General features: G+C 35.8%; 3 protein-coding genes across 4 annotated transcripts; 1 reads left to right on the forward strand and 2 right to left on the reverse strand.

Annotated features, from left to right (window-relative positions):
- Positions 1-3,508: 3,508 nt before the first annotated feature.
- LOC125838581 (uncharacterized) lies at positions 3,509-22,555 on the reverse strand. 2 transcript variants are annotated; one of them, XM_049517637.1, is made up of 3 exons: positions 4,964-5,030; positions 4,771-4,875; positions 3,509-4,105 (listed from the first exon to the last, which is right to left on the reverse strand). In XM_049517637.1, the coding sequence occupies exon 3, from the start codon at positions 4,001-4,003 to the stop codon at positions 3,593-3,595; it is 411 nt and encodes a 136-aa protein (XP_049373594.1). In that variant the 5' UTR covers positions 4,004-4,105; positions 4,771-4,875; positions 4,964-5,030; the 3' UTR covers positions 3,509-3,592. The 2 variants fall into 2 exon arrangements, with proteins under 2 accessions (XP_049373594.1, XP_049373595.1); XM_049517638.1 differs by lacking the exons at positions 4,771-4,875; positions 4,964-5,030 and adding an exon at positions 22,321-22,555.
- On the reverse strand, positions 5,075-6,635 carry LOC125838590 (uncharacterized). Its single transcript, XM_049517648.1, has 3 exons — positions 6,527-6,635; positions 6,314-6,440; positions 5,075-5,246 (listed from the first exon to the last, which is right to left on the reverse strand). The coding sequence occupies exons 1-3, from the start codon at positions 6,622-6,624 to the stop codon at positions 5,082-5,084; spliced, it is 390 nt and encodes a 129-aa protein (XP_049373605.1). The 5' UTR covers positions 6,625-6,635; the 3' UTR covers positions 5,075-5,081.
- LOC125838636 (uncharacterized) lies at positions 22,449-26,400 on the forward strand. The gene is made up of 6 exons (XM_049517683.1): positions 22,449-22,521; positions 22,961-23,749; positions 23,862-24,981; positions 25,053-25,358; positions 25,456-25,543; positions 25,630-26,400. Exons 1-6 carry the CDS (start codon positions 22,449-22,451, stop codon positions 26,398-26,400), a joined length of 3,147 nt encoding a protein of 1,048 aa, XP_049373640.1.
- The last annotated feature ends 16 nt before the right edge of the window (positions 26,401-26,416 follow it).

Here is a 26,416-nt window from a genome sequence, read left to right on the forward strand (position 1 = left end):
TATAGGGGTGTTTCTAAGTCTATCAATAGTTCGAGAATGAAACTTGTAGACATTGAAATTTTGCGAACTCTACAAGACGTGTTCAATTCGAATTGGGATTCTAGAAGATGTTCAGTTTCAATTAGAATTCTTGGAGGCTACTCAACCATAAACCTTAGTTTATGCCTATATAAAAGATACTAAATTCCCTTAAAAAACATCTCAAAATATCTCATAAACTATTGAGTATTTTTAAAGATTAGGATCTCGAATATTTCACAAAAGTCATGGAATACTCATATAGAGGTCAAATCTAAATCATCATAGTTCGAGAAATACGCCACTAACGACTCTCGAATCATGGATAAATTTTAGGAGAGTAGAATCAAGAAGGAACAAAATTGTACCTGCATATTTATGAATAAAGTTATGTTTCTTCATATATTTTTTATGATTGCAATTTATTTTCTGTCACTTAATTCAAAATTTGTTGCAAATAAAACCAATAATCCGCGCCAAGTTCAGGGGTGTTTTTAATACTTTTCTCAATTTAAATGAATAAAATAATTTGAGAAAATGCATAAGTACCCCCAGCCTATGCCCAAAATCTCTGAGACACACCTAACCTTTCCTAAGGTTCTATTACCCCCCGAACTTATTTTATATATAATTTTCTACCCCTTTTCGACCTACGTGGCACTATCTTGTGGGCCTAGTGCGTGTTGACAATTTTTTCAAGGATAGTGCCACGTAGGCCCAAAAGGGATAGAAAATTAATTAAAAAATAAGTTCGGGGGTAATAAGACCTTAGTAAAGGTTAAGTGTGTCTCAAGGATTTTGGACATAGGCTGGGGGTACTTATGCATTTTCCCAAATAATTTAGATATATTTGTCTAAATAAATAAGTGAATTATTCTAATTGGAGTGCTTATTAAAGTTCGGTCCAATTTTATTGGAGTACTCCATTGATTTATGTTACGAATAATGCGTCTATATATGTTGTTAAACCCAAGATTTGTCTTCCTAGAGGCCCAAATATAGAACACATGTCAAATGACGTGACATGTTCAGTCAAATAAAAGATTCAATAGAATCATGCTTCATGTCAAATTAAAATAACACATCATGCCTAGTCAAAATCAAAAGCCAAATAAAAATGTCACGTGTACAAGTGACATATTTCGATCAATCAAATGTCATCATGTCAACTCTAATCTGATTGGCCAAAAGAAGTTTATCCTCACCACAATTCTTCCATTCCACAACTATAAACATGAGTCTTCATAATTGAAAAAGGAATCGAAAATTGATAAAAAGAAGCAACAGAGAGCTCGTGGATCAAAAGCCGCTAATTTTCTATGTATAAGTCAAGATTGGAAGAACGTTCAAGCTGAAGATTATAGTTCGTAACATGGAATCTAAATTCATTATTTATGAAAAACATCCAAGCAGTCATAGCGAATAAGTCTAATCAAATTCAAGACAAAGCTATTTCAGCCCTTCAATCAAAATCAAATTCAAGTTTATCATAGGTTATATATATTATTATTGGAAAAATGATCAGAGAAATATCATAGAAATTGTAACACTCATTATATTTGAAATAAAATACTATGACTATTGCAGTATTTTTCTATCTTGATTGTTGTTTTCCGGACGTAAATTTTATGGTCTATAAATTCTTATACTTTCTAGTGGGACCAAAGTTACTCTTCATCTCTTCTCCACAAATCATATATGCAAATATGAAGTTAAAAAATCGTAAAGATGGAAGCTCCAGTAATTTTTATGGGTACTTTCAAGTCTTTGCCTGAGAGTTTCATCAAGATTCAAGTCTACACTCCGATAAGCATTAAAGTAGGAATATTTGTAGACAACGAAATTTTGGGAGATTCTATGAAACGAGTCAATTACATAATTAGACGTCTTCTATCTCATCGTGCTCCCTTACTCCTATAAAGATCGATGGAATAACCTATTGAATACTGTATCCGGTAAGGTATACAATTTACCTCAATAATATTAATTTTTATTTTATTTTGCATTTTTTCAACTTCATTTATATGATAAATGATCAAAATGGTCCTTGATATATAGGGGTTGAATTATTTTGGTCCTTAATTCATATATAATCACCTTATCAAAACAGTCTTTGATTTATATAAAAAAATTATTCATTTTATTCTTTAGCCCTAAAACTAGCCATAAAAGCAAAAAGTGTGGTTAGATTTAACGGTGGATCCCCCATTATTAATACATGGCAAACCTTTCTCCCCAAATCTTATCTCTTCACCCAATTCTACTTCGTTGATAAAAGAAGAAGAAGAAGAAACCAATCTTTTTACCATTATCAAAATTCCCTTTGACTCACTAATTAAAATCTTTTTAAATTTCCAAAGAACATCCTTAAAATTTCATTTTCTACGTCTGTCCCGTTCAATTTTTACCTTGTATCTGAAAAGTAGAATTAAAAAAAATCATGAAAAAATTATTAATTTCAAAAAAAGAAAAACAACAAAGCTATATCCTTTACGTATAGAGCTTCAACAAGAGAATATATATAATTAAAGCTTGAAATGATTTATGGCAATCTTCTAAGAGGAATTAATGAAGTGTTTTAGTTAGTTTATTTAGTTTGTATTTATGTCAGTGGTCTCATATTTTATTTTTATTTTTTGTATGTATGAAAGTGTGCAAGCTACTGGAATTGTTTTGTAGAGGTAGAAGGAGATAAGAAATAGGTGTAATGTATATAATTTTTCTTGTAAGAATATTGCAGGTGGGTGGATTGAAGTTGGAGAATGATCTCTAATGGTGAAAGAGAGAAGATTAAAGTTGGAGAATGATCTCAAATGGTGAAGGAGAGAAAATTGAAGAAGAAGAGGTCTGCTAGGTGTCAATATTGAGGGATCCACCATTAAATTTAACTACACTTTTTACTTTATGGTTAGTTTTAGGGTTAAAGACTAAAATGATTATTATTTTTATGACTATTTTGATAAGGTGATATATATGACTCACTATAAGAAAAATGTTGATTACCTGGGGATTTTCCTAGAGATATTACAGTAAATCCGCATGTAATTTGATTACCTGCGAATTTTCTTGCAAAATGAAATCCGATGGAAAAACCTTCGTAGGTAACTCTTACCTGCGGATTTATACAATCCCTAGGTAATTTACCTGGGGAATTTAAATCCGCAGTTGTGTTACTTGCGGATTTATTTGCATAACTAACGAAAATTCTTGCGAATTTTTTGCTAAAATTTCTTATAAAAACGAAATTTCTTGTAGATTTTCGTAGAAATTTTTCGCAAGTGATTCCCATGAAGATCCCCAAGTAAATCCATAGGAGTTTGGAGATGAAATTTTTTGAAACAAAAGGAAATTTCTTGCGGATATATATGAAAGTATTGCTCAAAATAATTCCAATGAATAGAAACCTGCAAAAAAACACAATTCACGTTATATCACTTCATTCAACAAAAAAACAGAATTCATAATTCATAATTCCTATGAAAATAAACCTGCAAGATCAATAGTATATGATTCTTAAACATACAAAAACAAAATACAACTCAAATTTGAATCCTAAAGAGTACCGTCAACTATCTCAATCCCCATTTGAAGATGAAGCGTTATAATGGGCAGAACCACTGTCATTCACGTTATCATGGGCAGAACCACTATCATTCACACTATCAGAGTCATCACCACTTTCATTCTCATAAGCTTGATTGTCTTCTTGAGATGATTGTTCATTTGAAGATGATGCGTTGTATACATGCTTCTTCAATAAATCCAATTCCCTCCTCATGCTCTTATTTTTGTGACGCTCTTTCTGCAGTTGAGCATATAAGTCAGCATTGGAAGCATTTACCTGAGCTTTAATCATCTCATCAATTTCTCGCGATAAAGTTGATGTTGATTGTTTAGACGATGACTTTACAGATCGACCCAGGGATCCAAGACCTTTAACTCTTCCTTTTTTCTTTCCTCTAACAGATTGCACCAAGATATCCATTTTTGTTAATTGAGAAGGTTGACCAGCTAAATTAGTTTCTCCTTCCGCAACTGATGCACTTTGAGAAGCTAATAATTCTTGTTTCTTTCTTTCAAAAGTATTCTGCATCAAAACAAGTTATTTGAGACAATATTTAAAGGCAAATCTCTAGCTCTCACTATTAACTGGCAACCATCAAAATCAATATACTTGTCAACATTGATATTAACAAATAAAATATGATTACATAATGCATATACTAGCATGGCATTTTTTGTAGAGTACTGCCAACTTTTTATTCTTTGTACTTGGAAGTAAAAGTGTCGAGATGTTCTTCACGTATGATTGCTTTCACTTGGAAGACAACTACATCTACCACTTGTATCAAATAATTATAGTAGAACGAGGTCACAGGGAAGATAATTCTAGTTTTCCAAACAGTTGGAAAATAAGACAATTTTTCTCATATTTATTGGTTCAAAGAACTTTAAGATTATCAGCAAGATCGTTTCATTTCTAAAATGCCTCAGTGTCTGGGCCACCTGCCGTGCACACCTTCCTAATTTCATCGGGTACTTGCTATCTCCCACCAGTTTAAGTACCAAAGAAATCACCTAGCACTTTGTCTCTGCTGGAATTTTCACCATGGTTTTCCATGGTTTTCATTCACCGCTAGGCCACAATACTAATTGGCTACAACAAGATCATTCCATCTTCTTACCAAGATATTTAACACAACTTAAGTAAAATATTTAATCTACAAAAGAATAGAGCGAACGAATACTTACATAAGCAGTTTCAGCTTTCTCATTTACCCAACTTTTATCACTTTTCTTGCGATGAGTTCAAAAATAAAATTCTGAAATTGATGGATCCTTTCCAGTAGATTCTTTCTATAATGAAGGAAGATATTTGTGTTATCAATGTTGAGTATGATGTTATTTTCTTAAAAGAAATACATCTAAAAAGATTTATGATTACCATTCTCTTATAGATCACTCGATGAGGTATACAACTACCTGTATGAAGTGATGCACCAGCATTTGAATCACAGTTTTTTTTTGTTTTGTTCGGACTTCATCTTGAATGCAGGAGACTCCTAGTGCCCCTTCATCTCCTTGAATACCGCATCCCCCATCCAATGTGGCTTCAGAGGCAAGTTTTTCTTATCATTTTGAAAAAGTTGTGTCATCCTTGCTGATGCCCTTTTCTCAAAATTACGTCTTATAACATTAGTATAGTGAGGGAGCCATTTGAATTTCTTCTGTATATAGCAAATAAAAACAACATTAATTATACAAGCTCACACCACCTGTATTAGACACTTGAGAATTGTTAAAGTGTTGCAAATGGTAGCGTTATTCCGGGAGATTCTTTAACGGATGAAATAAGCTCGCTATTTCATTTGAGTTTGGAATAATATATATGATCTCTCACTGTCGTGAATGTACCTCATCTAGTACAGTTGAGTCAAATCGAGTAGTTCGATACATCGATGCATATCACTTCACAGTTCCAGAAAGAAAGAGAGCAATAAAATTGCTTTCAGGAAAAGAAGACATTATATCCCAAATGGTTGAAACCAAGCCTAACCAGCCATATTAAATTTTTTCTAGAAAGTGTTGCTATGTCACTCTGATATACACTACTCAGAACCAAATCAATATTAAAAATAATGTAAAGTTGAGTTAGCATTTCTAGAAAACAACATTATTCACATAAAATTAAGATAAGAATCGAAGAATATATTCACATTTACTTTTGTTCAGACCTTTCAGCATTGAACTATTAACATGAATAGAGACCAGACTAACCACATTCAAAGGTCATTGCTTAAAGATAAATGCAGAGAAGACAGTAAAGAAAAAACAAAAGCAGACGTGTATGCACCCAAGTAGACTGATAGAAACATGTTTTACATAAATCTGATGCAATATTTACCATTAACCGAACTAAGACTTAACGCGGAGGACTGAAGACAGGGAAATTTTGAAATAGGAGTAGGCAGCAAGAAAAAGACCAAGAGATCGAGCAATATCGAGACTAGCATTACTATTTAGAGTCTTAAACAGGTAGCCCCAAAAACATATAAAAAATGAAAACTGAACCTAGCTGGACATGTCAAGAAGTTACAATCTAAACGACCATGAAAGGGAAACTCAACAACGCAATGAGCAAGATGAAGAATTATATAAAATAAGCAAGAGCTAAAATGACCCAAACAAAATATCATAACGAGATTGACAGAATATCAATGAAGGTAGTAAGCAGTAACTCATGTTAATATCAAAATCACATGACTTGATATAATCATGTGTATAGTGTCCTTACCTTGAATTCCTCAAACCACATATCATGAGTAGATTGTCGAAACTTCTTCCATGAGGGTCTAGCCAATTCAAATTTACTACGAATGCAACTAGCAATGCCTTCAATTACTATCTTGTGAGGATCAAACCTATATAAAATACATTAGTTATCGAAAATATAAACAGCTAAACAATTCAGCTAAGCAAATGTATTATTAAAAGTTAGTTTTATTACCCATCCTCTTCAGGTACAATCCAGATTTGATGATCATTGTCTCCATTGCCAACTGTACTAGATGAGGTGATTGGAGTCCTATTGGCTGGTGGTGACATCAATTGTTCAAATTCTTGATTTATAGGTTGGGACTGATTAGATTGAGCTTAAGATTCAGTGTTACAAGGTTGAGATCGGTTGACCTCAAGACTAGGTTGAGGCAAAGGAGGCCCATTTACATGGAGTGAACCAGTTTGAGAATAGAGGGACCGTGATGGGATTATGGGAGGTCGAGATTTAAAGTTACAAGGTAAAGATTGATTCACTTCAAGATTAGGTTGATGCATTGAAGATTCATTGACATGAAGTGAACCGATATGAGATTGGAGGGCTCCTGATGGTATTATGGTAGGCAGTTGAACTGTTTGTTGCTCTACTGTACGTATCTTTCTTTTACTTAATTTTTCTCGTTTACTGTTAGGCTGTCTTACTCTCTTAGATCTTGTACCTGACATCTGCAACAAACAAAGAACAATAAAACAATGTATTAGTAATGTAACCAATAAATAACACATGAATAAACATAGTGATAATGAAAATCAATGAAGACAAAGTAATGCAAGAAGTATTTTTGTTCAACTTAACAGCTAATAGATTATAAATGTTAACAAGATCAAGGGAGATACATGTACTTGGTAAATGGTCATAGTAATATAAAAATCACAATTCTATAAACCAGAATATAGTACTGTACTGTAAGTAAACAAAACAAATAGACAAACTAATATTCTAAATCATCATATGCATCATGTTCTTGGGTTTGAAAGTGGTCTTGTGAATCATCACTATCAAAAAATTCTTCCTCTTCACTTGTTTACCCTTCCTTATCTTCCTCTTCTTCACTTGTTGTCTCCTCATCTTCAACTTCATTTTCATTGACAACTGGTTGAAAATTACTTTCATGTATCTCTTCACCTTCAACTTGGTCATCTCGTAAGCAATCAATTAGATCATCCTCAATACTTGCACTAATATTTGATTGCTCCTCTTGGTAAGCACCTTCCAAATTATATTTGATAAGAGCTTATGCCCTTTGGTGTTTTGATGATCTCCTCACAAGTGTAGGGACCCAGTTCTCTGCAGAGTATGAATCTCGTCCAGTGTCAATATGTTGTACAACTATAAAAGTTGTCTGCATCAGAAAGTCGGTGAAGCTGCAGAGTACTTCACAAATCAGAAGAAATGAGTTTCCTTGTTCAATTAAGGGGGAAACACCAGTTATTGAATGAATGATTGTTCACTTACGTAAGGAGTTATGCAGGTTGTTTGTCATCATCAAAAAATGGGGAAATTGATAAGTGCTTATGTTCCTAGATGTTTTGATGATCTCCTCACAAGTGCAGGGACCTGGTCCTCTGCAGAGTATGAATACTTGTCCAGTGGTCAAAGTGTTGTACAGCTGGAAAGCTGTTTGCGTCAGAAAGTTGGTGAAGCTGCAGAGTACTCCACCAATCAGAAGCGACGAGGTTGTTTGTTCATTGGATAATAACTTTTCATGTCTAAATATATCCAAGGAAAAACAACAAACTAATTCATTCATTCATTCAAAAGGAGAGAGCCAACACGTATTCTCAAGAACTTACTAAGAGAAGTTTGCAAGGGGCCTGGTCCCTAGAAGACTGCGATGTGAAAGGACGATGTGGTAGGTGCACGTCTTTCCAGAGAGGCAGGCTCTCAGCCAATGGGCGGTCCCAAGGAGTTTGTGTTCATTTTGATATAACCTCTCAACACAAAACACAAACTCAAGATTTTGGCAAACAAAAACTCACAAGCTTAAAAGGAAAAAGCCATATTCAAGGTAGAACAATACTCACACTCAAAAAAAGGATCTGATAAAGGGCTGAGAGTTTGAGTTTTATGTCTATCATTATATAGGTTTTTGCATCTTGAAACTTCTCAAGTATACAAGCAAAGACCATTTTGGTGAAGTATTCTCCAGCAAGCACAACAAGAACCGGATCAAACTGTAAGCATCCGAATGTGTCTTAGGAGTTATACTTTCGTGCGTATATTGTAAATTTGTTCCTAGTTTATAAAGGATTCAGATCTTGTTTCGGTTTCTAAAAGTCTAAATCGTCTAGACTTAGGTGGTTTAGTGGGCGGTGTTGTATATGCTTAGAAAAATCTATATTGATCAATGAGGGTTAGTATAGTGGGCAGTGTTGTATCTGCTCTGGCTCAGCTAAGTGATATGAGATATTGCTTAGTGTGGAGATTAGTAGGCTAATCTCATTTTGTAAATTGGCTTTTACTTTTGCTTGGAGAAGATTAGTGAAAGCAGTTTGAAAAGTTTTGGCAGGCCAGGTCGTGGTTCTACTCCCTTGAGCAAGGAGGTTTCCACGTAAAACACTTGTGCAGATCTTACTTTCAACTGTTTATTTTCTGCACATTTTTAGTTATTATTCTTGCTGAGACAAGGGACCTGGTCCCTGACTGACAGTGGACGCATACATTCCATCAATTAGTATCAGAGCGGGTGCTCTCTAGCTTGTTAACACCAAGAGAGATTCCTATGGAAAGAATGGTTGCTCCACTGAGATGGCAAAAAGGTCGGTCTTCAACAAGGCCACCCTTGTTTGATGGTCAGTATTATTGTTGGTGGAAACATTGCATGTTTGACTTCATAATGGCTGAAAACTATGAGCTATGGGATGTTATTTGTGAGGGTCCCTATGTGTCATCTATAGAAGTAAAATATGGGGATGTCACAAGGGTTGTTGTCAAAACTCGACAGCAATACAATTAATTTGACAAACGGAAAGTTGAGAAAAATCACAAGGCTAAGAAGTTCTTAATGTGTGGAATCAGACCTAATGTATATAATCTGATTTCTTCGTTCGAATCAGCTAAAGAAATTTAGGATCTGCTGAGAACTACCTATGTGAAGCTGAGGAAACAAAGGCAGATCTGACTGGGGATGCTGATCAGAAGGGAGATGCAGAAAGGTATGAATCACTACCCTCCAAGGTGTCACAATGTGAGAAAGAAGCTCATGATAGCGCTATAAGCTCTAGTGGCATGCGTTACAAGCGCGATCAACCAGGTCACACCATGAGAGACTGTCATGTGCTTGAAATTGATCACAAGAAAGTAAAAGAACAAGAGGGGGAACCAGGTTCGTGCCTGCAGTAGTAGAAGAGAAACCTTTTTCCATATGGTAAAAAGGGAGATGACTGCATGGGAAGACTCCTCGAGTGTTTCAGATGACCTTGAGCACTCTGATGAAGCCTTTATAGCAATATCTGATGATAAGGAAGATGAAGAAGAGGTAACCCTTTCTGATCTTAAACAAAACTTACATGTTTACTGTGTTAAGAAGTTGAGAAGTCTAGCCGTTATTTTGATTGACACTTTCATTGAGTTAACAACTGAAAATGATCTGATGAACAACAACCTAGATATCCTTCGAGAAGAAAAAGTAGCCTTGGTCAACCAAATGTCTGTTGTGGAAGAACAATTGATGGTTCTAGATACTGAAAATCTAGAACTTAGGGAAAAATTAAAGATGCTGAGTGAGAAATGTGGTAGCTGTAAAGGGGAGGCCAGCAGCTTGCAAATCGAGCTAGAAACCAGTTTGAATACAGCTGAAACAAAACTTGTTATGGCCTTGGAGAGAAATAATCAGTTAGAGAGGGACCTGGTCCGTGTCAAAGAAGAACTGAACAAATCTCCCAAGTGGACCAACTCCTTAAAATTCATTGCAAATCTTACCAGAAAAGGTCAAAATGATAGGAAGGGGTTAGGAAATTCAAGCAAAAGTCCTTCTTACAATCTCCATGGCAAAGATGTGTCCATGACTGATAGTTTGCCGTGTCTCCATTGTGGTTGCGATGGTCACTTGAAGAAGGATTGTCCAACTTGGAAAATGACCTAAGATAAACTCTCAAAATATTCTAAGCAGAGGAGTAGGAAGAAGAAGGGACCTGGTCAATAGAGCAACAAGCAGAAGAAGAGACCTGGTCAACAGAAGAACTGGCAGAAGAAGGGACATGGTCGTGCTCCTGCTCCTACGTTGAAAAAAATCAATCTGCCTCACTGGACAAAGAATTCTCTTATCACTCATTTATCTGCTTACTAGGAACTCCAACTAAAGTGGGTTCCTAAGGCTAACAAGTGATATGGTATTCTTGTGAGAAGAAGTAGTAATAGTCAGCGTTGATTCATGAATTGCGGATGCTCAAGGCACGTGACTGGGAAACTGAAAACTTCTTCTTTCTCAAGGCACTTCAACGTGGAGGTGTCTCATTTGGCAATGGCAGAAAAGTCTCACTTGCCTTAGTGCTCAAAGTGAGAATGCTGAGATGACAAAGGTTGTGACGATGAGGTTGTGATGATGGTGTTGAAGAGAAGCAGATCAGACCATTCTTCAGCAATTTCAAGAAAGCTGATGCAGATGATGAACCTAATGAGGGACCTGGTCCGTGGATTACCAAAGCTGAAATTTTCAAATGATAAAGTCTGTGATGCCTGTGCAAGAGGGAAACTAACACGATCATCATTCAAGGCTAAGATGGGAGTGAGCTCAACCAGACCTTTGGAGCTTCTCCACATGGATCTATGTGGACCTGTCGGAATTCAAAGCAGAGGAGGTAAGAAGTATGTTCTTGTAGTTGTTGATGATTTCTCCAGGTACACTTGGAATATATTTCTGAAAAAAAGACGAGACTTCTGGAATTCTGATCAACTTTGCCAAAGCTATTCAACTGAAGTTCAACTCCAAAATTGCTAGTATCCGGTCTAATTATGGCACAGAGTTTGAAAACTATTATCTTGAAAGTTTTTGTGCTGAAAACAGAATCAATCACAACTTCTCTGCACCAAGAACTCTTCAGAAAAATGAAGTGGTTGATATTGCAAGAACTATGCTAATTGACTCGGGGCTTGCTATGAACTTCTGGGCAGAAGCTTTCAACACAGCATGCTATGTCACAAATTGGTGCCTTATCAAGTCTATGTTGAAGAAGACTCCTTATGAATTGTTAAACAACATAAAGCCTTCAATTGCCCACCTTAAGCCATTTGGGTGCAAATGTTTTGTACTAAATAATGGAAAGGATGATCGGGGTAAGTTTGATGTCATGAGTGATGAAGGTGTGCTTGTGGGATACTCCTTCACTTGCAAAGCATACAAAGTGTTCAACAAAAGAACTATTTGTGTTGAAGAGAGCATTCATGTGACATTTGATGAATCTAAGAAAAATAATGATCACATAGGAGAAAATTAGATTGAGGACCTGATCAAGGAAAGATAAGACAAGGACAGCCTAAACCCTGGAAACAAACATGTCACAAAAGAAATTGTTGCAGATCTCACAGGAGTACATGGTCCCTCTGATACTACCCAAAAGGTTCCATTTTAAAATCATGAAGTTGATGATGCTGAAATCGAAGAAGAGTCGATCAGAAAGTCTGAATGAAAACATCAATTCTCACATCCATTGGACAATCTCATCTCTCCAATTGACTCTGGAATTCAAACTAGATCTAGGACAAGAAATCTAGTTGCATATTCAGCCTTTATGTCATCCATAGAAGATCAAGGAAGCTTTGAAGGATGTAGAATGGGTACTTTCAATACAGGAGGAGCTTCATCAGTTTGAGAGAAGCAAAGTGTGGCACCTGGTCCCCAGACCACTCGACAGAACCATTATTGGGACCAAACAGGTCTTTAGAAACAAACTTGATGAGCATGGGATCATTACTAGAATAAGTCAAGATTGGTAGTACAGGGCTACAAACAAGAAAAAGAGATTGATTATGATGAGACCTTTGCTCCTGTAGCTAGAATGAAAGCCATCAGAATCTTGATTGCGTTTGTTGCTCACATGGAGTTCAAGCTTTTTCAAATGGATGTCAAGACTGCCTTCTTGAATGGGAATCTGAAAGAAGAAGTGTATGTCAAGCAGCCCCCACGCTTTGAAGATGCAGAACTGCCAAATCATGTGTTGAAGTTAGACAAGGCTCTGTATGGGTTGAAATAAGCTCCCAGAGTTTGGTATGAACGCTTGTCAAAATTCCCTCTTGCAAATGGGTTCAAAAGAGGTAAAATTGATAATACACTATTTTTGAAATCCAGAGGAAAGGAGTTGTTGATTGTGCAGGTTTATGTAGATGATATCATCTTTGGAGCCACTATAGATTTACTTTGCAAGGAATTCGCTGATCTGATGAGCAGTGAGTTTGAAATGAGTATGATGGGAGAACTCACTTTCTTCCTAGGCTTGCAGATCAAACAAACCTCTCAAGGCATTTAAATATGCCAAGAGAAGTATATCAAAGAGCTGCTCAAGAAATTTAATCTTTTTGAGGCAAAGGTGTTGGATACTCCTATGAGCACAAGTGTGAAACTTGATATAGATGAAGATGGTGTGGAGGTAAATCAAACCATGTATAGGGGAATCATATGATCACTTCTATACCTCACTACAAGCAGGCCAAACATAGTGTTCAGCGTAAGGATGTGTGCAAGGTTTCAAACAGCAGCAAATGAGTCTCACTTGAAGGCAGCCAAACGTTTCTTGAGATACTTGAAGGGAACTAAGGACCTGGTCCTCTTCTACCCTACTGGTGACTCTTTTGATCTTATAGGTTATGTTGATGCTGATTATGCAGGTTTTCTGGTTGATAAAAAAAGCACATCAGGCATGGCACATTTCCTGGGATCAACTTTGATTTCACAGGGAACCAAGAAGCAGAATTTCGTGGCAATTGTCTACTGCAGAGGCAGGGTATGTGGCTGCTGCATCATGTTGTGCACAACTACTATGGATTAAGCAGCAGCTGGTCGATTTTGGTGTACTCACAGACACTATTCCTATCATTTGTGATAACACTAGTGCCATGAACATGGCCAAAAATCCTATCTAGCACAAGAGGACAAAGCACATAGACGTGAGGCATCATTTTCTGAGGGACAATATTGAAAAGCAAAACGTGGTGATGAAGTACTGCAAAACTGAAGATCAGATGGCTGATATCTTTACAAATCCCTTAAGTAAAGAATGTTTCATTAAAAATAGGATGAGATTGAGGATGCACAAGATTACCTGATTCCTTAACAAGTTTGCACAAAAATCTTCTTTTTGGTTATGTTACGGAGGACAGGTATCTATACTTGTTTTAATGCTTGTCACTTAAGAATTCACTTCTGGTACCTTAAATGCAGATATACACTCATGGTGTGTTTAGCTGAAGGGAAGATCTAACCATACAGGCAGGGTCGCAAACTGAAAAGGGGACCTGGTCCTCATGAGGTTAGTATCACTTATGCTACATTGTCTGTATGTAAACATCACTGCCACGTGTCTATCGCCTATTCATCGCATCAGTTTCAGATGTCTTTTCATTTTTAAACCAAAGGTTGCTACTATTGGGGACCCGATGTCTTTTTGGTTTTATATACTACTTCTCTTAGTGAATCAAATTGCAAAATCTCTTTAAACAATTCTTGTTGAAATTCACTAATCCCCTATCCAAAGATTTTCTCTCTTTCTCTCAAAATGCCTAACTCTAATTCTTCTTCTAAGATCCCTATATCCCAAGAAGTTGAAAACCCTAGTTCATTCAACTTCTCATTTCCTACTCTAGAAGGCTGCAAAGAAATCTCATGTGAGAAAGGGCAAAATTAGAAAACAGGTGGCTCAAAAATGAAAACCCGTAAAGGGACCAGGTCCTAGGGTTCAAAAACAAAGTGAAGAAAAGGAAATGTTAAGGGAAGATTGCATAGCGGAGATGAAAAAGCAAGAGGTGCTGAATGGAAGAGTCCTTGATCCAGAAATACTCGCTGCTTCTGGTATGTCAAACCTTTCTGATGTTGTTTCCTTGCAAGAGTGGAGTCATTTGTTCGAACCACCTGCTCCGTATCTTCAGGAACCTGAAGTGCTTGAATTTAATTATAAGATGGAATTGTTAGAGGATAGGGGGGGTCAAGACTACTGTTCAGGATATTGAAATTCTTCTAGTTGTGGAGACACTTGGTATCATTCTGGGTGTGCCAGTAAAGGGGGTGAGGTCCATTGAAAGGTGTAAACCCTCTAGTGAGTTCTCTACAAGGGCCACCATGCGTGGAGATATCAAACGTGTTGGGCTTCCATACGGGTATTTGCTGAACTACGTGTTTAACCACTTTGAGGTACCGGTGGGACGAGGAGTACCTAATACCATCAAACAGATGTTCACTGCAATCACCCTGCTGGAGTGTGAGTGTGTGGAAGGTAAGACTAAGGGAAGGTCAATGGTGGCAGATGTCCTGGAACAGCAAGCATCTCTCAAACGTGAAGTGACTGATCTTACTACAATTCTGAATGATAAAGAGGTGGAAATTATAACGCTAAAGGCAAAATTGTAGAAATATGTCTCAGGAGGACCTGGTACCAGTGATGGAAATGAGAAGGTGTTACAAAAGTTGAAGAATGAAAATAAGGTTGCTGAAGGCTCATGAGGATGCAAATGAGCGTCTGTCTCTGTTTATGAGCACCCTCAATCCCTTTCCCCCTCCGTCCTAAAAGTGTCTTGTTTCCCTAGTTTCCCTCTTTGTTCTTCAATCTTGATTAAAACTCTTGTGGCTTTATGCTTTGTTGACTGACTATAGTGGTCAGTATCTGTGATCTAATGCTATTTATGTTTATGCCCTGTTCATGTGTGGCTTAATATTCTCTTTATGCTTACATACACATGTTTTGTGTGGCCCAAGGCTCTGAATTCTTTTTTATTAACATTTTAACTTGTATATGTTTACTGCTTCGCCTTTTCAATGATGTCAAAAGAGGGAAGTTTGGTGCAATTGGCCAAGGATTAAGGGGGAACTGATATTAAGTTTGGTGCAATTGGGGGAACTGGATGCTGTGAACTGACTGAACTAATATGATGGACTGACTGTTGTGTTGTTGTCTTAAGGGGGAACTGATATTGAGGGGGAACTGATATCAGTAAGGAGGAACTAATAGGATGGCCACTCTAATTAGTTGCTGATGTATGCTTCTATAACTGGCCAATTGAGCAATTGATTTTTGAATGAATGTCTACTCACTCGAGTGAGGAGTTGTTTATGCAGGTTGTCTGTTATCATCAAAAGGGGGGAAATTGATAAGAGCTTATGCCCTTTGGTGTTTTAATGATCTCCTCACAAGTGCAGAGACCTGGTCCTCTGCAGAGTATGAATCTCGTCCAGTGTCAATATGTTGTACAACTATAAAAGATATCTGCATCAGAGAGTCGGTGAAGCTGCAGAGTACTTCACAAATCAGAAGTGACGAGGTTGCTTGTTCAATTAAGGGGGAAACACCAGTTATTGAATGAATGTTTGTTCACTCATGTGAGAAGTTATACAGGTTGTTTGTCATCATCAAAAAGGGGGAAATTGATAAGTGCTTATGTTCCTAGATGTTTTGATGATCTCCTCACAAGTGTAGGGACCTCGTCCTCTGCAGAGTATGAATACTCGTCCAGTGGTCAAAGTGTTGTACAATTGGAAAGTTGTCTGCGTCAAAAAGTTGGTGAAGCTGCAGAGTACTCCACCAATCAGAAGCGACGAGGTTGTTTGTTCATTGGATAATAACTTTTCATGTCTAAATATATCCAAGGAAAAACGACAAACTAATTCATTCATTCAAAAGGAGAGACCCAACACGTATTTTCAAGAAGTTACTAAGAGAAGTTTGCAAGGGACCTGGTCCCTAGAAGACTGCGATGTGAAAGGACAACACGACAGTTGTCAGAAAAGCTGCCACTTCTGATGTGGTAGGTGCACGTCTTTCCAGAGAGACATACTCTTAGCCAATGGGCGGTCCCAAGGAGTTTGTGTTCATTTTGATATAATCTCTCAACACAAAACACAAACTCAAGATTTTGGCAAACAAAAACTCACAAGCTTAAAAGGAAAAAGCCATCTTTAAGGTAGAACAATACTCACACTCAACAAAAGGATCTGATAAAGGGCTGAAGCATCTTTGTTGAGTTTGAGTTTTGTGTCTATCATTTTATAGGTTTTTGCATCTTGAAACTTCTCAAGTATACAAGCAAAGACAATTTTGGTGAAGTATTCTCCAGCAAGCACAACAACAACTTGATCAAGCTGCAAACATCCGAGTGTGTCTTAGGAGTTATACTTTCATGTGTATATTGTAAATCTGTTCCTAGTCTATAAAGGATTCAGATCTTGTTTCGGTTTCTAAAAGTCTAAATCGTTTAGAGTTAGGTGGTTTAGTGGGCGGTGTTGTATCCACTTAGAAAAATCTATATTGATCGGTGAGGGTTAGTATAGTGGGCAGTGTTGTATCTGTTCTGGCTCAGCTAAGTGATAAGAGATATTGCTTAGTGTGGAGATTAGCAGGCTAATCTCATTTTGTAAATTGGCTTTTACTTTTGCTTGGAGAAGATTAGTGAAAGCAGTTTGAAAAATCCTGGCAGGCCAGGTCGTGGTTTTACTCCCTTGAGCAAGGAGGTTTCCACGTAAAACACTTGTGCAGATCTTACTTTCATATGTTTATTTTCTGCATAGATGAAAGGGTCAAATTTAGAATATATTCCCCTTTTTCGAACATCGACAATACAAAAATGGATATCAACTTTCATGCCGTGTTTAGAGGTATCAAACCAATCAAAGTAAAATAAAACTAACTTCATAAATGGTGCCATTGGCCATTCTAATTCGATAATTTCCTTAAGAACACCATAATATTCATTTATGGTACCATCTTGTCCAGTGCCACTGACACACACCCCACTGTTATATGTACTTTTTCCTTCACCCCAAGAAGCAGTGTAAAATTTGTTTCCATTCGTGAAATAAACAGACCAAGACCGTGCCTGTCTTAATGGTCCCATTGCTAAAATTCGCAAATAAGAATCTTGTGAGATCTCTTGTGGATTACTATTCACCTATCAAACAGAGAAATTTTATTAGATATACATTTCAAATGATATATTCTTTATTCACAACTGATTATATTAATTCATACATATTCCTTGAACCATCGTGGAAAGTCAGCTTCAATTTGCTTATCAATGATATCATAAGTAAGATCATTGTAAGTATCTCTCCAGGCTTTTTCATACAAACTGCACTCAGTTAAATTAATAAATTAATTTCAGCCTAAATATAATAATCATATGTACACTATGGTGGGTACTTACTTGAGAAAAGGCTTAACCTTATCGCAATTAATAAGAACATGCAACTGTGCTGCAACAACTTCTTTATCATCTAGCCACCGAATATTGCCTTTTTTCTTGCCATAACTTCGTCCAGAAAGATTAAAGACTGATAGAGTTGGTTGAGTAGCATTTTTTGTGATTAAATCATCATTGCGATCAACTCTATTATTGCTAGTTAGGACATGCGATTCAAAATAATGGGAAGCAAAGTATGATGCTTGCTTGGCAAATAGATCCTTCAACTCTAGATTTGTTTTTGATAGTCTTCTTTATTTTGTTTAGGAATCTGCAATCAAATTATGAAATAAATAAATTATGTAATAAAATGATGAGAAAAATAATAAATTCTTAAAATAAATTGGTATACCTTTCAAATGGATACATCCATCGGTATTGAACAGGACACAAACCCTTGCTTCATAAGGCAAATGAATCATTAAGTGCTCCATTGAATCAAAAAGACCGGGTGGAAATATACGTTGCAATTTACACAAGATTAATGGAATGTTTTCTTCCATTTGCCTTAAATGATCCTCCTACAATACTGTTGAGCACAAGTCTTTAAAGTATAGACTGAGTTCGGTTAGTGGCTTCCAAATTGGTTTTGGAAGTGCACTAAAAGCTACTGGAATAAGACATTGCATAAAAATGTGGCAGTCTTGACTTTTCATTCCAAATAACTTTAAATGTTTCTTATCAACACATTTACCCAAATTAGAAGCATATCCATCAGGCATTTTTAGCTCATGAACCCACTCACATACATCTTTCTTTTGGTCGTCATTTAAGGTAAACTTTTCTTTCGGTTTAATCCATCTCCCATCAGCATTCTGTTGCAAGTGTAAATCACTTTGACGACAATATTCTTTCAAGTCCATTCTTGCCTTCTCATTATCCTTTGTTCTCTCACTGTAATCCATGACTGTATGGAAAATATTGTCAAAGACATTCTTTTCTATATGCATTACATCAAGATTGTGGCGAACTAGATTGGTCTTCCAATATGCCAGATCCCAAAAAATACTTCTTTTGGTCCAATTATGTGATTTTCCATAACCATAAAAGTTGCAAGGACCAGTTTCTGTACTCTTAGGAAATCCTTTAATTTTTTTTCCACACTTGTTCTCTAGTTAACCTGGGAGGAGATCTAGACTTTTCCTCTCTTCCTTTATAAATATCAGTCTTGTTTCTTCTAAATTCATGATTAAGAGGCAAGAATTGCCGGTTACAATCAAACCAAGAAACTTTTCTTCCATTTTTCAAACTGAAAGTTTTTGTTTCATCCATACAAATTGGGCAAACTAATTTACCTGTTGTACTCCATCCCGACAGCGTGCCATAAGCAGGAAAATCATTAATTGTCCACATCAATACTGCTCGCATAAGAAAATTCTATTTATTGGACATGTCATAAGTGATTGCACCATCCTTCCATAACTATTGTAATTCAACTATTAACGGTTGAAGATACACATCAATTTTCTTATTGGGATTATGAGGACCTGGAATAATCAATGTTAAGAACATATATGGGGCAGTCATACAAATATCAGGAGGAAGATTGTACGGTGTAACAATCACTGGCCAACAAGAGTATGATGATCCTGATTGGCCAAAAGGAGTAAAACCATTAGAACAAAGACCAAGCCTAACATTTCTAGGCTCTACAGCAAAGTCTGGATAAGTTCGATCAAAAAATTTCCATGATTCTCCATCTTAAGGGTGGCATAACAAACCTTCTTCCCTGCGATTTTCATAGTGCCACCTCAGGTGTTCAGCAGATCTTTTTGAAGCATATAACCGTTGAAGTCTAGGAATAAGTGGTAGGTAATTGTCTTGTGTGGAATCTTTTTCTTACCCTTCTTGCCCACACGTTTTTTATAACGAGGTTCCTTACAAAACTTACATTCTGTCATCTCTTTATCAGCCTTGTAATATAGCATACATCCATTAACACAACAATCAATTTTTTGGCTAGTTACACCAAGCCCCGACGCTAACTTCTTCGCTCGGTAGTAATCAAGAGGTATCTTATTATCTGGAGAGCTTGTCTCCTTCATTAATTGAGCCATTACATTAAAACAACTATGAGACATATTGTATTCAGATTTAATACTAATCATTCTAACAACGACAGACAACTCTGAATATTCGCATCCATGCCATAAGGGATTCTGAGCTTAATTCAACATTTTGAAAAATCAGCTAGCACTTATATTCGGAGACTCTTCTACATTGGGTTCAACTTGATGACTAACTTCTACAACAGCAGCAACATCAATCATACCTACGTGTTCACAGTTTTTTTCTAGAATGTTACATTGACTGCTTGAGGGCATGTCAAAGTCACATTCTTGATGATTACTTGAATCACCAGAATAGATATGTTCATTCAAATTAATTGAATGGGTTTCCTCTCCATGTGACGTCCAATATCAATATCTTGATGTGAATCCTTTTTGAAAAACATGCACATTAACTTCATCGGGTGTCAGGTGCTTCATATTTTTACAACGCTTACAAGGACACCTTATAACTTTTTCAGATAAATACTTCTGTTGACTACAAGCAAATTTAATAAATTCATCCATTCCACTTATAAATTCATCAGTATATCCCGCTCAACCAGGGATTAGTCTATTTACCATCCATTTTCGATGCTCGGAAATTTTCATTTTCTAAACAAAAAAATAAATATGTTTGTAAACACATAAATAATGAAATTTAGATACTGTATGGTTCAACAATGGTTCAAAAAATTTAAGAATAGAGTATATGTGATCAGTGGGTCAAAACTAAACATATAGAATGACATATAAGGGCAAAGAGAAGAGTGGTATTGGCGTGTCTAGCATCACTATGATGTAGTCAGAACAAATTTTCTGTAAAATGGGATTTTACTAAAACAAAGAGGAAAGCACACATAGTAGAATATAGACTGAAACAAAATGTGATGGAAATCACTACTTAAAAGAACCAGTCGTGAATACATTACATGCCCATAAGAAAGGAAAAGAAAAAAATGAAGCATTTCATACACTTTTTAATCATCTGCAGAGAGTATATACAGCTAGCCCAAATATATTAATATCCTACCTACTGGAATAATCTCCAAAGCATTCTAATATGAGAACACAGACAACATACATATGATGTATTAACTGAAGCAGAGGTCTAAAAAGAATGAAATCATAAGCTAATTCTTATAGATGTGTCAACCGAATACTTTTGACCTTTCGCATTCTACTCATGGTCCAACAGACAATTTGGTTAGAAAATGAAATATAATCACAAAATGGTTAGGTTGAATTAACTGAATTTTGGGTTGTTCCATCAAGTAAAGGAAACAGAATGAGGAACACGATCCAACATCAAGCAATCACATCACTAACCGTTGGAATATAATCACAAAATGGCTCAACAAAACTTGATTTAAACAGAAAGAACGAAGCATCTTCGTCACGCTAAGCAAAAGCACCCACATTGAAGGTATCCTGCAGACGCTTGGATACCTCAACCATCCCAGAAAACAGAAGCCCAAACTGCTCCACTGGTTGTTTTAAGCCAGAATAAAACCAAGACTTACCAGATTTTAGTGAATCAGTTCCACATGATCTCTGCGGGGACCTTTTTCAGAAATCAAACTACAAGAACAGAAACTGAAAGGTGCAAAGCAAACATGCTCTTCCACTCTCTTTCGTACAGTTCAGAATAACTGATGAATTGAGCAAGGGGAAAAACTGATGAACATGTAAAGAAAAGATGACAACAAGTTGTACTAAGTTTCAAGATTATGAATATATTCATACTTCTAATTTTAGCTCTCTTTCAGATTGTACTTGACTCAACTACTCATTTGACGTTATCCTTAAGTGGTTAACATATAATTCATGTGTTGATTCCTCTCTAATAAAGTATGAACTATGAACAATAATAGACCAAATAAAGTATGAACTATGAATATATTTGTACTTATATGTTAAAGTATATAAGGCAAAAGTTAAAGGAGCTGAAGCCACACTTAAAATTGCTAAACAATAATAATTACAGAGGAGCCACAGAGAAGACCCAACTCATCAGACATTATTTAAACGTAGTATAGTCCAGCAACTACAAGTGACCAAATTAAAGGAGCAGCCACAAGTGACCTAATTAAAGGAGCAGTTGAGTTAAAGTAATAGTCGAGATGCTAGAACAAACATCATTTGTAGGATATTAAAATTCAATAATCTATAGAGAAGAAACATAATAAGGACATACACTCATCTTCTCCAATATTGGTGGCAAGTTTACCCACCAACCAACATCTATATGTATGGGTGTGGGTTGTAGCAATCTGTTGATGATTACCTGAAATGTGCACAGTTGATCCAAACACCGCCATCATAAACAAAAAACTAACAACATAACAAGCACCTAAGAAGAAATACAACTAATGAAAAATAAAAATGAGCTAAACTTAACACCGCAACAATCATTGGCCAAGTAATTAAGCGACATATTTGATTTGCAAGTAAATTTCACTCGATTTTCATCCAAACTAAATCAGTAAACAAAAATTTACAGATTAACTTCACAGAGATTGAAATTTATAGATTAACCTCGATTTTTGGATAGATTGACAAGCAAATCTTCCGATCTGTAGTCCTTTACTTTGGAAAAATCTGCTTGAAGAGAAGCATGAGGTCTGCTTGGAGAGTTTTGAGATGAGCTTGGAGATGAACTTTGGATGAGCTTGGAACTTGGAGCTACACCGATTGGAGCTTTGGAAAATCAGATCGTTTCCACCATTGCTTCATCATGTAAGTTTTGGAGAGAAGCTTTAGTGGGTTTTGGAGAGAAGCTTCAGTGTAAAGTGAGTTAGAGAGAAGGAAAATGAGTATAGTGGGTCTAACAATCACTTTCCAATTCCTAAAATTTTAATTGTGTTTTTAATTGGTTATTATCCAAAAATAAATAAAAATATAAGTGTAAAAAAATCTAATCATCTAAAAGATATATAACTTACTAATTATTTTTGGAATTAGTAATTTAGGAATGTCTAGGTAAATTATTTCTCATTCCTAAATTCCCAATTATTTCTCAAGGTAATAAAATGTCTAGGTAAATCCCCATAAATAATTTTTTAGACAATCTGGAATTTTCCTACAAATTAAAAGGATTTTTTAAAAAAAAAAAAAATTGGTCCATGTACCTAGGGATTTAGCTAGAGATATTGTTCCTGCGGATATATTTCCCTAGGTAATTTTGCAGGAACTAATTTAGAAAAAGATGATGCTCCTGTTTTTGAAATGTTGCATGATATATATCATGGTGTTCCCAATAATAGTTATGACTTTGATAAGACAACTGAGTCACCACACGAAGAGCCTAATGCAGAAGCTAAGAGATTCTATAAGTTAATGAAGGATGCAGAAACTCGATTGTATCCAAGTTGTGAAAAGTTCTCCAAACTCTCTTTTATAGTGCGTCTTTTTCAAATGAAGTGTATGCATGGATGGAGTAATACTTCATTTGACTCTTTGTTGAAATTACTTAGTGATGATTTACCTAAAGAAAATGTGCTCCCAAATTCTATTTATGAAGTTCAAAAGATAATTAAAGATTTGGGTTTAGATTATGTGAAGATAGATGCATGCGTTAATAATTGTATCTTATATAGAAAGGAATATGCAGATCTTGAACAATGCCCTAAATGTGGTGAAAAAAGATGGACAATGAGAAAAGGAACAGATGCCAATAGTGAGGTTGCTTCAGGTAATTTGAATAACAAAAAGAAAGGAATTTCTAGAAAGATTCTTAGATACTTTCCTATTATACCTAGATTACAACGATTGTTTATGACAAAAGGAACCGCAAAAGAAATGAGGTGGCATAAGGATGAACGAGTTGATGATGGAGTGTTACGACATCCTGCTGACTCATTGGCATGGAAAAGTTTTGATGAAAAATATCCAAATTTTGCTTCGGATCCTCGTAGTGTAAGACTTGGACTTGCTTCAGATGGTTTTAATCCTTTTGGTTCAATGAGTAATTCATATAGCATGTGGCCAGTTATCTTGATTCCATATAGTCTCCCCCCCATGGCTATGCATGAAACAATCTAATCTTTTGTTGTCTTTACTTATTCCTGGACCGAAAGGTCCTGGTATGGATATTGACGTGTATCTCCAACCTTTGATTGATGATTTGAAAATCTTATGGGGGGATGGAATTGAGACTTATGATGCTTTTATGAAACAAAATTTTCAATTACATGCTTCTTTGTTGTGGACAATCAATGATTTTCCTACTTATGGTATTTTATCTGGTTGGAGCACTAAAGGTAAATTAGCTTGTCCAGTTTGTCATGTGCATACTTGCTCTGCTTACTTGAAACATGGTCGAAAGCAATGCTATATGGGTCATCGTAGGTTCTTGGAGATAAATCATCCTTATCGTCAAAATAAAAGTTTTTTCGATAACACAAAGGAAGAAAGAATTGCACCACATGCTTTGAGTGGTGAAGATGTGCTTGTGCAACTTAATACCTCTTCACAAAGGTCCAGCGATGACAACACAAGAAAAAGAAAACGAGATACTGAAAGATATGATAATTGGAAAAAGAAAAGTATATTCTTTGAACTTCCATATTGGAAGACTTTATTGTTGAGACATAATTTGGATGTGATGCACATTGAAAAGAATATTAGTGAAAGTGTGTTAGGTACGTTGTTGGATATTGAAGGAAAAACAAAGGACACCCTGAAATCTCGATTGGACTTACAAGAAATGAAGATCAAAAAGTCCCTCCATCCCATAAAAAGTGGGGATAAATACATACTTCCTCCAGCAAGTTATACAATGTCTAAGGCGGAAAGGATTCAATTTTGTCAGCTCATCAAAGAAGTTAAGTTTCCCGATGCTTACGCTTCTAACATTAGTCGTTGTATCAAGGAAGCTAAAATTTTTGGGCTTAAAAGTCATGATCATCATGTTCTTTTTCAGCGTATTGTACCACTTATCATTAAAGAAATTTTACCAAAAGATGCACATGACCCATTAATTGAATTGTCATTGTTCTTTAATGATTTGTGTTCTAAAGAGCTATCTGTGGAGAAGCTAGATCAGCTAGATAAAAGCATACGAATGACATTATGTAAATTAGAACGTGTGTTCATGCCGACGTTCTTTGATGTTATGGTTCATTTGGCAATTCATTTGGCAAATGAGGCGAAGTTGGGTGGTCCTGTTCAATTTCGATGGATGTATTACATTGAAAGGTTGGTTTCTTACTTTTTAAATCTATTATTTTAATTTAAATTTATTAAAATATTAATATCTTTCTTCATAGATTTCTGCGAACCTTGAAAGGTTATGTACGCAACAACTATCGTGTAGAAGGATCAATTGCTGAGGGTCATATCGCAGGAGAGTGCATTACATTGTTCTCTAGATATTTGAGTGATATGGAAACGAAGCAAAATCGTCCAGATAGGAATTCTAATTCTTCTGACATTGAACACAATAGCTTATCTATATTTAATTGTCATGGTAAACCACTAGCAGGGGGTTCCTGGACAAATTTGAATACTTTAGAAATCAATCAGGCTCATTTTTACATTCTCCAAAATTGTGAGGAAGTCAGACCTTGGATTGAGTAAGATTTGTTTCACCTTTACATCATTTTCTTACAAACACTTAACAATTGTGTTCTATTTTTTTTATAATTTTTTTCAAATCTCCCCAATCTATAGGGAACATTTAGAAATTTTAACAAAGGAGAACAATAGAAATGTAGCAAAGAGACACAAGGAGGAATTTCCTTTATGGTTTGAAAAAAAGGTAAAATCTTTCATTTGATGATTTGTAAATTTATTTTTTAAAATAACATTAATATTATTTGTGATTTTGAAATTAAAATACTACAGGTGATACAATTAAAGGAAAATGGTGATAACCGAATTACTGAAGAATTACTAATTTTGGCAAGACCTCCAAACCCTCGAGTTTATTGTTATAGCGGATATGTATTGAATGGTTCTCGATTTCGAACAATGGAATCTGAGCTAGGTTTGAAAACTCAAAATAGTGGTGTGGTTGTGAAGAGTGATGAACATACAGGAAATGTTGATTATTTTGGAAGGATAAGAAGAATTTTAGAGATCCAATATATGAACAATAAATCAGTTTTGTTATTTCAATGTGATTGGTTTGAAGTTCCTCCTCAAAGTCGTAGTCAAAGTAGAGGTTACAAAAAAGATGAATATGGATTTGTCTGTGTAGATATAACACGACTTCATTACACAAGTGATCCATTCATTCTAGGCTCACAGGCTCAATCAGTGTATTATGTGAAACATGGTCAAAGTGAAAAATGGCATTCAGTGATAAGGGTAAGACCACGAAATTTGTATGATCTTCCCGAACAAAAAGATGAAATGGAACAATATCAACTGATTGACTTAGTTGAAAGAGGAGAAACAAATCAAGAAGTAAAGTTGGAGAATGATAACATTAGAATAGAAAGAGAAGATATTGATAGAGTGAGTGTTGAAGCACCTTCTCTCAATAATGAGGAAGAAGCCGACTTAGTAGTTGTAGATGAGCCTGATCATGAAAATATAGATGACTTCAGTGATTCTGCAACAGATGAAGATACTAGTGAATATGATGAAGTTGAGGATGATGATTGGTTTTGATTTTCAACTTGTCATC

This window comes from Solanum verrucosum, unplaced genomic scaffold, assembly GCF_900185275.1.
Source record: "Solanum verrucosum unplaced genomic scaffold, falcon-dt-bn FXZP01000182.1, whole genome shotgun sequence".
Taxonomy (NCBI): domain Eukaryota; kingdom Viridiplantae; phylum Streptophyta; class Magnoliopsida; order Solanales; family Solanaceae; genus Solanum; species Solanum verrucosum.

Excerpts from the sequence above, each read along its gene's own strand:
- LOC125838581 (XM_049517638.1), bottom strand. The coding sequence starts at position 4,003 with ATGGATATCTTGGTGCAATCTGTTAGAGGAAAGAAAAAAGGAAGAGTT.
- LOC125838590 (XM_049517648.1), bottom strand. The coding sequence starts at position 6,624 with ATGTCACCACCAGCCAATAGGACTCCAATCACCTCATCTAGTACAGTT. Across the intron at positions 6,441-6,526 it reads ATTGTACCTGAAGAGGATGG|GTTTGATCCTCACAAGATAG; the intron begins GTAATAAAACTA and ends TATTTTATATAG. Across the intron at positions 5,247-6,313 it reads TGTGGTTTGAGGAATTCAAG|AAGAAATTCAAATGGCTCCC; the intron begins GTAAGGACACTA and ends TGCTATATACAG.
- LOC125838636 (XM_049517683.1), top strand. The coding sequence starts at position 22,449 with ATGAGCTTGGAACTTGGAGCTACACCGATTGGAGCTTTGGAAAATCAG. Across the intron at positions 24,982-25,052 it reads TGGATGTATTACATTGAAAG|ATTTCTGCGAACCTTGAAAG; the intron begins GTTGGTTTCTTA and ends CTTTCTTCATAG. Across the intron at positions 25,544-25,629 it reads CTTTATGGTTTGAAAAAAAG|GTGATACAATTAAAGGAAAA; the intron begins GTAAAATCTTTC and ends AAAATACTACAG.